This window comes from Melospiza melodia, chromosome 6, assembly GCF_035770615.1.
Source record: "Melospiza melodia melodia isolate bMelMel2 chromosome 6, bMelMel2.pri, whole genome shotgun sequence".
NCBI lineage: Eukaryota > Metazoa > Chordata > Aves > Passeriformes > Passerellidae > Melospiza > Melospiza melodia.
In genome coordinates, this window is record NC_086199.1 from 24,856,283 (window position 1) to 24,871,322 (window position 15,040).

Genomic DNA, 15,040 nt, shown 5'->3' on the forward strand with positions numbered 1-15,040 from the left:
AATAAAAGTTAATGGACCTATATTATTGCAGAGTACAGAAGCTGTGCAAGCTGTCATTCCATGGAATAGTTATATATGACACCATGTGGAAGAAGAAAAAAAAAGGAAAAAAAAAGAAAAAAATGGGAAAAAAGTTAAAAATAATAACTAAAAAAGAGAAATAAAGAAAAAGAAAAAGGAAATGAGTTTTCTGCCCTCTGAATAACATCTCTGTTTAGTGCAATCCTTTCTCTAAAATGCTGTAGAGTCTGGAAGCTGCGCTGCCTGGCTCTCTTCTCTGTTATTCCTATTTGTGTGCTGCAATTTGCTGCCAGACAAGCCTGCCCTGGGCATCCAGCCGGGCTGGGAGCGGACAGTCCGTGCTGGAGTGCTGCTGGATGCTGAGGAGCAGCATGAGCTCTCACCTTCCCTGCTGCTTCTTGGCATGCAGCCTGTTCCCATGACATTATCTGAAGCTGGTTGTGGAGATTTATGGTTTATTTTTTTAGCAATATTTTCAAGCTGTTATCTTCCAGCTTGTAGTTACAGGCCTTTATGCTCTCAGTCTAGCAAAGGCTCAGCTCTGTAAATCCACTTGTTTAAGATTTCCCTCATGTGTGCACACTAAACACATTGTTAACCTTGACAAACAGTTAAACACTTAACCAGCACTGCAAAATTTCAGTTCATTTTCAAGTGTTGCAAGCATTCATTTCTCCTGTCTCTCCTGAAAGCCTGGAATGGTAAGGCAATAAAGAAAGGAGTAAAATAGTTAAAGCCAGGAACTTAACTGGTTTATACCTAGGTAGCTCCACCAAGTCAGTGGGGCAATAGAGTACACACTGAAAATCTGGTTTTATGTATAACAAAATCTCAGTACTCCCTGGTTTTCATAAGTCTACCTGCATTTTATTTCTCTTTTGTTGTTTTGCTCAGTGTGTTTATTTAAAAGAATGTTGAGAGCTTATTAGTCAATATTGATTTGAATGTGCTTCAATTGGCATAGCTGCCTTGAATAAATGAGAATATCTCAGACTAAGACTCATGTCAGTGAGTGTTACATCTTCACAATGGACTGAAAATCCAGGCTCTGATACTGTATTGCACTATTATGTTCTATAGTTAGGGTAACTCAAATGATAGGGCTAGTGATGCAGAAGAATAATCTGAAAAAGTTCTGAGCCAGGCTTCCCTTCACTGGGTGTGGTACACAAAATGAAACATGCATTTCACATCACAGTCATAGGCAAATTCTGTAGCCTGAGGTTTTGGATCTGGAAGAGGAAAAGGGAAAATGTTGCTGTAGTGGTTACTGCACAAGTGAAACACCAAACAGAGCGTATGAGGATCAAAAATGAGCAGGAAGAACACAAACTTAAACACTCTGCGTACAAAGACTAATTACATAAAATAAAAGCTGGAAAAAATAAAAGAACCAAACGAGGCAGTACAGGAAATTTCTAAAAATGTTGCTGTTGACACTAAAGAAAGACAGAATATTTTGCCTGCAGCTGCAACACAGCTGTCACATCCAAACAAATTAAAACCCTCTGAGGACCAAAAACCACAATAAACTGCAACACTATTTAAGTGAAGCAGTATCTTTTATCTGCATCCCAAGCCAAATACTTATTTAAGGTGCAAAAAAGCATCCTGGGAGCACCTAGGGGCACAAAAGAACCTTCTAGGTCCAGGAAAGCTTAAGTACTGATTTTGTGGATGTTAAAATACATCTCCTTGCTGACTTGCTGCCACTGTAAGAATTACATGGTTTTCCATCTCCATTCCAAAAGTCCTGATGGGATATTCTGAGGCTGCTGATTTTGGTGACCTAAGCAATCAGAAGATGCAGATGCACACTTATAAACTGAGTGCTGCAGTACTGCCTAGCAGCCTGGCTTTCTGCTGCCTGGCCCTTCAGGCAGTACTGTACAAAAAGAGCAGCTGAGCTCTGCTGGCTGCTAGAGGTTTGCTCCCAGGAGTGCCCCAGCCTCCCAATCCCGTCCCAGCAGCACTTGGTTACCGAGAAAGTTTTTGCATTCATTATAAGGTGCTTATCCTGATACACAAAGCCATTAAAGAGCAGGGCCCGAGTTACCTTTCTGAGCTAGGGACTCTTTACTCTGCTGGTCACAGGCTGAGGTCAACTGTTGCAGGTCCCTGTGCGTGCCGGGTGCGAGCGGCCCCACTTTGGGTGGTCGCTCTTTCAGCCTTTGTGCTCGGCCCCAGCTCCGGCGGCACCGGCGCTGCCACCTTCCCTGCGGCCACCATCCCCAGGCAGGACACGGGCCCAGCAGCCCTTGGCCGGCTGCTCATCGCTGTCATTTCTGAGGAATCCTTGCTAAAACTGGTTTTTCAATCATTTCCCTTCAGTGTTTTGAGATGTGTCTGCGAGACAGGCACTAAAAAGAATGTTTGCTTTTTTTCCCCCCCTCTGCCATTCCATTTTTATTTTCTGTTTGCAAATGCAATTCCCCCCCGTGGTACAGCAGGAAAGCATGCATAATGTAACTATGTGAGCACAGCTGAACTTTTCCCTACTCTAAAGAAAACATTTATTATGGACCGAAGCACAGAATAGCTTTACAGAGCACTTCTTTGCTTAAATACATAAAATAAACCAGCTGCTGCTGTAAAGAAACATAAAATATTTATCAGATTAAATATGGGTCATGCAAACTTATGTTGACTGTTTAGCCTTAAATGCCTACTAAATCAATGCACCAGATCTGAATTCACAGAAGAAGTCATCCTTCTAAAGCCATTACTATTAATCATTACTTTAAGTTTTGTAAATCTGTTTGATGTTGGCCATAATACACATGATTTTGTGAGCTGAAATTTCAGCTTTATTGTTAATCAATAGATGTTTTGCTGGCTGGATGAAAAACAGAGAAAGGAAACATATTAGGGAAGAAAAAAAAACTAAAAAAAATTTGAATATGTCTGCTCCAAAAACCATAAAGCAGCTTTTTTTTTTTCAGTGATGCAAGAAATTCCATAAAGTGTGAACTATTATACAAAGGTTGCTCATTATTAAAGGTATGCCACAAAATGTCATGGCAATAGAGTGTTGTCATGGGATAAATATATCTCACTTTGAAATACTCTCCATAAATTCCGCAGTCACCACAACTTCCATTTAGCTGCAGAGGGCTGGCAGGAATGTTTTGTTTTAAAATTAATCATCCACCGTTCTTCCTCCCTGTCACTAGGCTTAAGCACTGCAATATGAGGGAGAAAATCTTGGAAACGTTTTTTGTTCACCCAGTGCCCAAGTCTGGAGGCAGAAAGGGATATTCACAAACCTGAATTGGGGAATATCATAATTTTGAGAAATTCAGTGAAAGCTCTCACTTAGCTGTGGTACCCAAAAAAGTAAGCTGCTCTAACTCAAACAGAACTGACCATTAGGTATTTCAAGTGGTTAGCATTTGACCTGCAAAAATCTGCAAAAATATCACAAACAAAGGCCCCAGCATTATTAATTCCTTGTATTTTAATTTAGGAAGGATGTCAGTGCACAATAAGTCACCAGAGAAGTTAGCAATGATTCAATTGAGTTTAAAACTGTGTGTGTGGAGCTGACTGCACACTCCTAAAGAAAACAACAATGATGTACAACGTTATGCTGGGATCAGCTTGAAAAAGAGGGCAGAGATGGGGAGGGTCAGCAGTCATTTATTCACTATTAGTTATTGTGCGTTCTTTTCGCCCCTTGGCTTTTTGTACCCCCTGCTTCCTGAGCCTGTGTGTTCAGGATTTGTCTGATGCCTCAGCTGGCATCTTCTCTGACAAACCTGCCAGAGGATTTGTTGGCTGTTTTTGTAGGGCATGAAGCAGAGTCAGATTCTGCCCTGTCTCTACACCCACAAGGATTAAATCACTCTCCAGTGCCTGCCCCTGCCCACAGCAATCTCAAGGGGAGTACATAACTCTGAAACATCATGCAAGTCCACTCAAGGTCAAAAAAACCCAAAAAGCACATCTGTGAGCATTCACAAAGATTAATTTCTAACAAGGCAGCAGGTTGTGTGCTCAGCAGTTGAGCATTGCCATGAAGTTGGGAGAGGAACATGATGACAAGTGGGGGTGAAGTGGTGTGGAAGCAAATTGGATTTATCTACATCGTTAATTGCTGCCCATAAGTAAAAATTAACTTTTCCTTTTTTAACAGTACCAGTGCCTGCCTGAAAACTTTATGAGCAATTGCTTCTGGCTTTTTTTATGGGAGCTCCAGCAGCTCACATTTTGGAAGCTGTTAGTTAATATGATGTCACTGGCTCTGCAGGTGAGTAAAACACCCAAATAACTTTTCTTTTGAAATGTTCTTGCAGCAGCTGTTTCAACATATGAATCATAACTTCTCTGCCTTGACAACTGCAGCCATTTGAATAGCTTCACTGAACAAAAGCATGACACACACAAATCCAGAATGAAACACAAATGTTTCCATACATACCTGTTTTCACAAACTCACATGAGTAATTATTTAGAATTTTTAAGGCATTTTTTGTAGTTAATGCACTATATGGATATCCAACATTCACACCATATACAACTACAGCAGTTGTTAGAGAAAGCTGATTTAGTAGAATCTGACCCTATTTTAAAGGCAAGGAAATAGATTGAGGAAGCACAAAGCCATATGGGATAAAAGTGGCAGAACCAAACTACATTTCAGAATTTCCTCCATCCTCATCTAGCACATCTCCTTTAGATCATGTTACTTTATTACTCAAGCTGGATTTTGACAATTGCTGTGCAAATGAACCTTTGAGAAAACAACTTGAGGGGATTCTACATGTAAAGTAGCTGCATAAACTGATTTTCTTGTTTCAGTTAAACGACTACATTTCTGCCTCTGCCCAAACTAGATGTGCCTCATTGGAGTCCTCATTGCCCTTTGGGGCTACATTTATATAACATGAAAGCAAAATGAGGACCAGATCTTTTAAAGCTTAGCTGCTCAGTTTTGATTATTTAGGTTGGAAAAAACCTCTAAAGTCATTGGGTCCAACCATTACTCCAGCATTGCCAAGGCCACCATTAAACCATGTCCCTCAGTGCTGCATCTACACATCTTCTAAATACCTCCAGTGACTCCAACACTTTTCTGGGCATACTGTTCCACTGCTTGAGAATCCTTCCATTTAGGTAATTTTCCTAATATCCTCTAAAACTCCTCTGTTGCAACCTGAGGCCACTTCCTCTTGTCCTATTACTTGTTTCTTGTGAGAAGTGACAGATGTCCAGGTCACTGTGACCTCCTTTCAGGTAGTTGTGGAGAGTTATAAGGTTATGCATTCCCTCCACTGCTTCTCATCAGACTTGCACGCCAGACCCTTCTCTGGCTTTGTAGCCCTTCTCTGCACTCATTCCAGCACCTCAGTGTCCTTCTTGTTTAGTGAGGGACCCAAAACTGAGCACAGGATTTGAGGTGTGGCCTCACCACTGCCAAGCATAGGAGGAGGATTGCTTCCCTACTCCTGCTGACTACACTGTTTCTGGTACAAGCCAAGAAAATTATCAATGGCATTTAAGAAAGTGTGACAGGATAGAAAAATTACTACAGGTTCTCCTGGCTTCTTAATGCAAGCTCTGATGACACAGGATGTTCAGAGGATTTTCAGTGAAAATTATAAAGGGAGCTTGTAGAATTCTGAAATTTTGGCAGCCAGTTTTATTCTAATAATTTGGTAGAATTTCACTAATAGAGGATATTTATCAGAACTTAATGACTACTTTTAAATGTAAACGATACAATATAGTGTAGAACAAGGAATTACACATTGATATCAAGTATATATGCTTCTAAATGATCCAAAGCACAAAATACCTTTTGTCATTATGAAGACCTGTTGAATGTGATGGCATTGGTCAACAGGACAGCTTTTCCCAAGGAAACTTTTGTCCTCTATTGCAGCTTCTCAGTAACTGCTTAAGGACTTTCCTTCTGCTTACCACTCTCCTTGATTTCCTAGCAGCACCCAGTTTTGGAGCCAGATTCTCAAGAGGCTTTAGGCACCTAATTCCCTGTGAAGCAAAGAGTGCTTAGAAGCCTAAATGCAAGGTGTACCTGGGTCAGGGTCTCTGCCTCGGCCTGAGTAGCCCCTTTCAAGGTCATTGAAGCCCCTGAGCTCCAGATGAGCCATCTCCCCTGGGAGCCTGAGCATCTTACACAGGGGTGTTACCCAGGAAGGAGCAGAGGCCACATGCTCCAGATACAAGCTGAACCTGGGCCCAAGATTATGCCCTGATTATGCAAGCTTTACCCCTCAGCTGGAACCTGCCTCTCTGTACATCCCGTGAAGGCTGAGAGTGCAGGGTAAAAGCTGGGCAAAGAGACAAATGGCATTGCAGAGGTGGTAGGTACAGAGCTTGTATTCCAGCCAGCTCTTAACAGAGCAACTGCTGCAGTTTCATGAGCCAAATAACCCCAGGGGGAAGCAAAAGCCCCATCCCCTCAGTCTTTCCTGGGAGCTGAGCTTCAAGGAGCCCAAAGGAAGGAAAGCACAAGCAGCTGGCGAGCCCTGCTCATGTTGTCTACACCAGTTTGGCTCAGCACAAACTAGTCCCAAACCAACTTACAGAACAATGCGGGGTTGTCCCTTGCTGCTTTTCTTTTAATCAACTTGCAAAATAATTTCTCTGGGATGATTACACAGAGCAAATGTAAAACTCAATCCTGAATCCTCCACTGCGGTGAGACATCCCTGTTTCAAGGAGCAAAGTCTCCTGTTTAAATGCAGAATGGATAATGGAGGGCTTCATAAAAAGTGTAAGTCTTGAATAGCATACTTTGCACATATCAGATTTAATAATTATTATTTATTTTAAATTAACAAGCTCTGGAGAAAAAAAAAAAAGAAAAAAAAAACCAAACAAAAAAACCCACAAAGCAAAACAAGAAAACCCAGCAAAATAAAACTGATAGGAAAGGGGTTCATGATTTTGATGGGATGGGAGTTAGTTCACCAGAGATTAAGCATATTCAAAATTGGCTACAAAAGAAAGTTTGTTTGTTGAAGTTTTTAATATGTTAAAGTCGATGTATTTAGTCATTTAAAAAAAAAAAAGAAATAAAGGAGCTGGTGAGGTTGTTCAGATGTATCAAGAAATGTGCACAGCAAATGTCATTGTTCTACAAGGAAGGAGAGACAAATACAACATACAGAAATATACAGAAACCAGTTTTCCTGTAAGGTATATTCCATGTCTTCCAGAGTCTTGCCCTAATTAGAAAGTGTATTACAATGAGTATCAGCTGCAAAGCAAAAGGACAAATAAGTGGTTATATTAATTTTCAAAATCTAAACTGGTTTGTAGTTGAGAGGGAAAGATAAAAGATATATACTTCCAGATAATGAAGAAAAAAGGTGTAAAGTTATGGGAAAATTCATGACTGGGGAAAAATGAAGTAAAGAATTCTTTGGTTTTTACATAGAAGTTGAAATTTTGCCTGCTTTAAAAAATTTTTTTGGAATTTTGCCTGTTTGAAAATAAATTCCAAAATTCACATTAAATTCTGTGAGATCAGGTTTTCATTTCAGTCACTTCAGAGTATTTCATTTAACATCCCTGCAGATACACTGTGGAGAGGTCCTCCTTAAAGCCGGGACTACACCAATGAGAGCCAGACGGACTGTGTGTTGATAACATTTTCTTTTCCTTTTTTTTTTTTTTTTTTTTTTTTTTTTTCCTCTCCTCCCCTATGAAAGTGCAGGGACGCCAAACTGGTGTAGGAAAATACTTGATTTCTGCGTCTCACATACATCGATTTGGTCAATCTGCTTTGCAATCCTCCACTGAGCACAGTAAATGAACCCATTCAAGTAGGAAGGGGGGGAAAAAGAGGAATTATAGAAAAAGCCGCTATTTTCTGAGGTGGCCGGAGGTGTGTTTGCAGCGGGGGCTGGTGAGGCCGCGGTACCCTCGGCGGGCCGGGCGCCCCGGGATACCCTCAGCGGGCCGGGCCGCCTCTCGGGCACGAAGGCTCCGGTTGGCGGGGAGCAGCCCGGTCCACGCTGCAGGGATATCTCCGCCGGTGTCCGCCCTACGGGGCGCCACGGCCACCGCACCTGGTCAGGGCAGGGCTGCGGGGACACGGCCGGGCGCCGGCTCCTCACTCTCCCAGCCCGTCTCTCATGGGCCGCAGCCGCAGGTGGCCGTCGGCGCAGGAGCAGAAAAGAGCGCGGCGTGCAGTGTGAAAACAAGAAAAGCTTAAAAAAGTAAAATTAAGCCCCTTGGAAAGGTGAAAATTCATTTATATGGGCGAGGGCCTGGGGGGAGCGAAGTGTTTCTGTGGATTTATCTGGAGGGGTGAGGCGGTCGGGCACATGCAGCCATCCCCTACGGGCCCACGGAGGCCAACAAGGTCTCACCCCGTGGGCCCACAGAGACGGGCCCACGGATGGCGGGGCGGATCCTGCCAAGGACCCCAGCGCGTCTGCGGGCGGAGCACACCGCGGGCCCTGCCGCGTACTAACAGCCCCGGAGAAAGGATTGCCCCGTCTCTTCCCGTGGATACCGCCGGGGCGGCCGGTCCAGAGAGGTGAGGGCAAACCCACCTCTCGGTCCAAGGATGCCTCCCCACGGGAACGGCAGCGCCAGAGTCCCGTGGGCAGACACGCGGGAGTCTGGCGGGAGAGAGTGAAATGTAAACCGGCAAACCCCGAAATGAGGCCGGGCAGCCAGAGCTGAAAAGCGTCCAAGTCTGTCTCAAGCAAACCAAGAGATGAAACATTTCGGGTTATTACGTTCTGCCTTTGAAGCAAACCGTTTCCCGCAGATAACAATGCGTAGGTATATTTAGACAGCTCGGCTCGTCCAAGGGGAATGCGTCTTGCGCTATTTGAGAAAAAACTCTAAGAGTAAGTGCAAATATTTGACGCTGAAGAGCTCTTAAGGCTTGAAGAGTACCATTTACTTATTTCTACACATCAGTGTGGGCTTAGGATGTTAAATAGATTAAAAGGCTAAGAGAGGTCACTGAAGTAGACTCTCTTTCTCTCATCCTGACTTTTTTTCCTTGCAAAGTTTTTGCACTTTCTTTCGAGTGTCCTTGGCAAACTCCTCTTAAGAGCCACCTCGGATACTGTATAAGTTTGTGGCGCTCTGAACCCCGGCCCCCTCCCCTGCTCTGGTCGACCCTCCCGAAGCTCCTCTCCTGCGCAGGCATTCAGCAAATATTTGCCTGTGGGGTCAAGATATTAATAAGCACTCTTCGGTCGCCCTTTATAGCCGGGCCGCTGGCGAGCGCGGGGCAGCGGCGGCGCTGGGGCCGGGCCCGGGCAGGTGAGCGCGGCCGTACCTGGCAGCGCGGGGGCCGTGCCCCTGTCCTGTCCTGTCCTGTCCTGTCCCCCCGGCGGGCCTGGGCTGCCCCGGCGGTGACACGGGCGCTCGGGGCCCGAGGGGACACAGGGGCGACCGCGGGAGTAGCCGCTCCGCCGAGGACGGACACGTCGTTTCAATTTAATCTCATTTAAAAAGACGTAACTAATAAATTTGTATGGACGGGGCTGCCGGAGACGTAAAGCAGAGTCGATAGTGGTTCAATCCCATTGAACCCTATTGAAAACCATGACAACAAGGAACAAGCTCCGATTTATCCCGGAGAGTTAAAGCACATTGTGGGAAGGCGTCAATCACCTATTATTCCAGATCTGAACAAATGCAAAATCTTGACTGGAACAAATGCTTCCAACAGGTCCGGGACATAGGGCTACATTTCCCTTTTGTTCACGGCCTAGCAGTTGGCATGTATTTGTGCTCCCCTCGCTCCGACCACCCAGGACGGCTGGGAGGCTGTGCTCGGAGCTGGGAGATAACTACTGTCACCAGGCACGCTTGATAGGTGGCTGCAGTAATCACGGCCTGGGAATCGTTTATATGGAGCCTGTCCAGTCCAGAAGAAATATGCGGGAAGGTGGCCAAATGAAGCCTTGTGCCCCGTTCATCTCGCCCACAAATCTCGCCGATATAAATCTCACCTCTCCCTCGCCGCTATTGCCCATTGACATTTTCCCGGGAATTGTGACTGCTCCCGGAGGCGACACCCAGAGCAGGGCGGGGAGGGGCGGTCGCGGCCGGGGGCACGCGGGCAGCAGGTCTGGGGGACGAGAGAGGGGCTGGATAGATATAATCTATACACAATAGCTGATAGATGCCTGTTTGGACAGGGAAATAAGAACCGACAAAGCGGCCGGAGAGATGAGTATCTCCGCGTGTGTCTGAGTTTCCCTTTGCAGGCCCGCAGGGGTTCGCGGCGTTTCCCCGTCGGGGATGCGCTGGGGGAGCCTCGGCCCGCGTTCAAAGGAAAGCTGATCTGCCGGGGAGAGCCTGGGTGCCTCCTTCTCTCCAGGCCTTGCTCCATCCAGCCGGACCGGCCTCCCGCTGCTTTCCGCGGCGTGCGCCGGTCCCTCCCGCCCAGGCGGCGGGGAGCGATGGGGAAGGCAGCGTGTCCCGCCCCCGCCCTCCGGCTTGAGCCGCGCTGCGCCACCCGCGTGAAACATCGCCCCCATCGGTCACTTGTACCGAGCCCTGCCGCGGCGGGCTTGCGTTTGAACGGCACGCCGGGTGCTTCTTTCTGTGCCGTATTTTCTTACGAGTTCTCGGCGGCCACCGAGGCTGGGCAAAGCCCGGCCGCAGCTTCGCCCGGGGACAGGGCCGCCCGGTGAAAGGAGGAGCGGGGGTGAAGCTGAGAGAAGGTGCTTGTCCCGCCGGGCGTCCCCGAGCCGCGCCCAGACAGTGTCAGCACCCTCCTCCCGGGGGGCGCCGGCCCTCGGCTGCCTTTGCTGCCTCTCTCGGCAGATGAAGCGGCGGTCGGCAGGGACGGCGCGGATAAATAGACGGGCCGTGTTTGATCTTTTCTCCCCCTCCCCAGCTGGAGTCGTTTCAGTCACTCACACACCCCGCCCGATGGGATTATTCCCTGGGTTAGTGATAAAAAAAAAAAAAAAAACAAAAAAAAAAAAACAAAAAAAAAACCAAAAAAACAAAAAAAACCACCCACACCCCTACCCCCTTCCTGACTCTTCCTTATGGACCTAGTATGCCAAGCTCCCGCTATCATCTTTCTCGAGATAAAGGTGCACCTTCCATCTACCATGCCCAGGAGACGCAAAAACCCCCATGCCAGAGATCCCGTTCCTTAACGCACGCACACGCCAGCCTTCCCCGCCGAGAGCCCAGTCGAGGTGTGAAAAATGCCCCGTTGAGGGTAGGAAACCTGCCAACAGCAAGAAGACAATTTGAGGTAGCGCTGCAAACAGCCCGGCAAATAAAACAAATAACGACTTAAATTCCATCCATATTTAAAGAAAGAGGCAAGAGAGGGGGGAAATAAAGAGGGAGAAGTGGGGAGGGGGCTCTCGGCATGCTCTGCGGATGTCCTGGGAGGATTCACTTTGTCTGCGGATAGAAGGGACGCTGGTGGCTTCGGTGGCGGATGGAGGGGGGTGGTTGTTGGTCATCCACATGCCACCCAAGATGTTATTCACTGCTAACAATTACCATTATCTGTCCCCACTTTTGGCTAATCAGACAGAATATGTAATGATGACGCCTGTTTCCTGCTGTCTTTGGGAGGTAACGGGTTATTCTCTCATGGGGGTGGCGGGAGGGGGGGTTACACCTACTCCCATTAGGGCTTTAGCACTTGACTAATTCAGGTACTTAGCATCCTATAGACAGGGACGGTTTGAAAGCAGGCAGTGTTTGCAGTGGGGAGGACTGTTTATATAAACAGGACACCTCTGTAAACGACACTAATATTTGGGGTTAGGTGGCGATGGAAAGGAAGGTCCTCTCGAGCCGAGAGATTCCCCACTAACAGGACGCAATCCTTTCCTCGCAGCTTTTAAGGAAGCGGGTTCGGTTTGGGGTGATATTTTTTTGGGGGTGTGTGCGCAACCTACCATGGCCACATCTGGGAGGATCAGTTTTACAGTGAGGAGCATTTTGGATTTACCAGAGCAGGATGCTAATAGCGTAAAGCAAGCCTCTGACCATCGCCACTCAGCGGAGAACTACACCGGCTCGCCGTATCGAGGGTGGATAGAAACAGACAGAAATCACTATCCCTGTGAGTATAAAACGGACAGGAATTCGCCACCTCCGCACAATTATCTTATATTTGTTTCCCCCCATTCCTTTGACGAAGATGCGAAGCAGCGAATTGAGAGTGTACGTAGCCTACAGGATCGAGGGAGTCCAGGCTGGGAATTTTATAAAATATTACTGAATTGCAACAACGAATCAGCAGAAATGTCCCGGGCACGATCTTAAGACAGAAAAGATGGTTTGGCTTTCGTTGTGGGTTATTTTGAGAGGCTTTTTGGGGTTTTTTGGTAGATCAGTGCATATTCCTAGCTATGGCAGAAACCAAAATCTCAGGCTGCGTCCACCTCTCTCTGTACGCTTATCGTTTAAGCTTACTTCCCGGATCAGTTTTTTAACCCCGTCCCACTGTTGCAAGAAATCCCGTCTTTTTGTGCTCAAGGGTTTGGGGCCACCCCACGCTCCGCAGAGGAAATTAAATGAGCACCCCGTGCCTCGCCTCCCCGAGCTGCCGCCTCGATCCACGCACCTGCCAGCGCGGCGGGCGGGCTCCGGCTCGCAAACCCAGCCGGGCAGCTTATGGGTCGCACCTCGCACGCATGAATTGTGCCACAGATACACGGTGTTTATTGTATACCTGTGTATACAGGGTGCTCGGGGGAATATCGTCCTTTGAACGGGTGGGGGAACAGCCTCGGGATAGGTTAAATATTAAGGTAATCGAGCGATGAGTGAAAAGCAGATACGAAAGGAGCGGGCAGCCCCATATTCTGTTTGAGCACCCAGGGAACACGAGGGCTGCAGCCCGCAACCCCCGGGCTGTGCGCGGCGAAGCGGCCGCGTCCCTGCTGGGATTGCCGGCGGGGAAAAGCGGGTCCCAGCCCGGCTCCGTGCCGTGGGCTCGGTTTAATGCGTTCGTGGGGTTAGCTCACATTTCTCCTTGACTGTTGGGATTAATCCGGCCCGGTAGACAGACGGGGCTCTCCCTGCGAGAGGCGTTTCAGCTCTCGGCGGCCTCCTCGATGCCTGCCGCGCTCCCCGGCCCCGGCCGCTCCCTCTCTCTAACCCACTCGCTGTCCCCAGCTTCCGACGAGAGCGGCCCGGAGATGAGCTTGCCCGACTCCACCCAAAGGTCGCTCCCCGCCCGCGGCTCGGAGGCCGAGGAGAAGAAGAAGAAGCGAAGGGTGCTCTTCTCCAAGGCGCAGACGCTGGAGCTGGAGCGGCGGTTCCGGCAGCAGCGGTACCTTTCGGCGCCGGAGCGGGAGCAGCTGGCCCGGCTGCTGAGCCTCACCCCCACGCAGGTGAAGATCTGGTTCCAGAACCACCGCTACAAGATGAAGCGGGCGCGAAGCGAGGGCCCCGGCAGCCCGCAGCCGCGCCCGCCCGCCCTGCTGCGCCGGGTGGTGGTGCCGGTGCTGGTGCGGGACGGGGAGCCCTGCCGCGGCTGCCCCGCCAGCCCGCCGGCTCCCGCGGCGCGCCCCAAGCTGGGCTGCGCCCTGGCGGGGTGCAGCGCCCAGGCCGCCCTCGCCCTGCAGGGTTACCGAGCCTGCCCGCCCGCCGCCGCCCTCGGCGTCTTCCCCGCGTACCAGCACTTAGCGCACCCGGCCGTGGTCTCCTGGGGATGGTGACAGCGGCGCTCAGCCCTCCGGGGCCGGACTCATCGCACGGGCGCGGGGCCGCCCGCCCCAGCCCCGGGCTGTAGCGCGGCCAAGGCGCCGCGGAAGGCGGCGGGCACGGCGGCGGAGCGCGGCTCCGGGGCGGCGGCAGGCCGGGACGAAGCTGGCCGGGGCCACGCTCCCCTACACCGGCCTCACCCGAGGGCGAGGATGCCGCGTGAGGCGCGAATTTTATAAAACCTCCGCTCCTCCTCCTCCTGTTCGAGAGATTCCTTGTTAAAAATTAATGATCATCCTAGCGACCTAGTGTGTTTTAAAATAGCTGACTCTTCCAGTGACTAATAAAATGATTTTTGGCAAATAAATTTTTCCCGGCGGAGAAGTGTAGTTTTGACGATTGGGGACTGTTTCGTAGGATTGCCTCCCGTGCTATAAAATCTTAAATACTTGTCTCAATATCTCCAGTCGAATTTGACTTTCGAATTCTTTTATTTTATCCATATGAGTCAGAAAACGGCAAATAAATTTTGCTGCAAGCATCTCACTGTAAACGCGGTCATAATTCCTACGGGAAGCGTGAGCCCAGAGTCCCCCGCTCTGGCGACTCACACTCCCGCGACTTTGCGTTTTAAGCGGCGATGTCGTCCATAGAGGCACGAAGGCAGGATCCAGAATCAAGCCAATCTTCCCGTTAGCCTGAAACCGTTACAAATTTCGACTGGGGAAGGACAGCCAAGAAAATTATGTTTTGAAACTATTTTATAAACTATTGATTTTATTGCTTTGGGGTGAAAATAATAATAATATCTATTATCTGCCAACCGCCAATGGGGAAAAACCCTATAAAACTCCCTACTAAGCTAAATCCAGGTTCCAGAAATATGGACTAGACCGGCGGCTTCCATCCCTCCGACGGCACCTGCGGACCACGAACGCTGAGGGAATTTTTGGGGCAAAGACCCCGCGGGGACTGATGCAGACAACGTGGCCGCCGAGGAAAAGGTGTCGACGGAAAGGCACCCGCAGAAGATATTTAAGTGGGGATTTTATTACATATGTTTTTGATTTATTCCCTGGAAGGGGATAATTTTGGACGCGGTATGCCCCTGGGATGTGGTGCGCTGCCTACACATGCCGGGGAGCGCACGGAGAGCGAAGCGGGGAGGTGCTGCCGTGAGGATGAGGAGGCGACCAAAAGCACGCACCAGTTTCCGTGGGTGATTTCGGCCGCCTCCCGAGCCGGAATGGCCCCGCTCTCCTCGCAGCTCTGCCTTACCCGGGGCTGTGCACCCTCCACCGGGGCTGCTCGGTGTCGCCTCTGCCCTCGGTGCGGGAGAATCAGCCGCAGCTACAGCGAGGAAGGGCTGGGGAGAGCGCAGGGACGC

At 48.9% G+C, this 15,040-nt stretch overlaps 1 protein-coding gene across 1 annotated transcript; it reads left to right on the forward strand.

Moving 5' to 3' along the window:
• Nucleotides 1-11,654: 11,654 nt before the first annotated feature.
• On the forward strand, nt 11,655-13,667 carry NKX2-8 (NK2 homeobox 8). Its single transcript, XM_063159389.1, has 2 exons — nt 11,655-12,064; nt 13,123-13,667. Exons 1-2 carry the CDS (start codon nt 11,899-11,901, stop codon nt 13,665-13,667), a joined length of 711 nt encoding a protein of 236 aa, XP_063015459.1. The 5' UTR covers nt 11,655-11,898.
• The last annotated feature ends 1,373 nt before the right edge of the window (nt 13,668-15,040 follow it).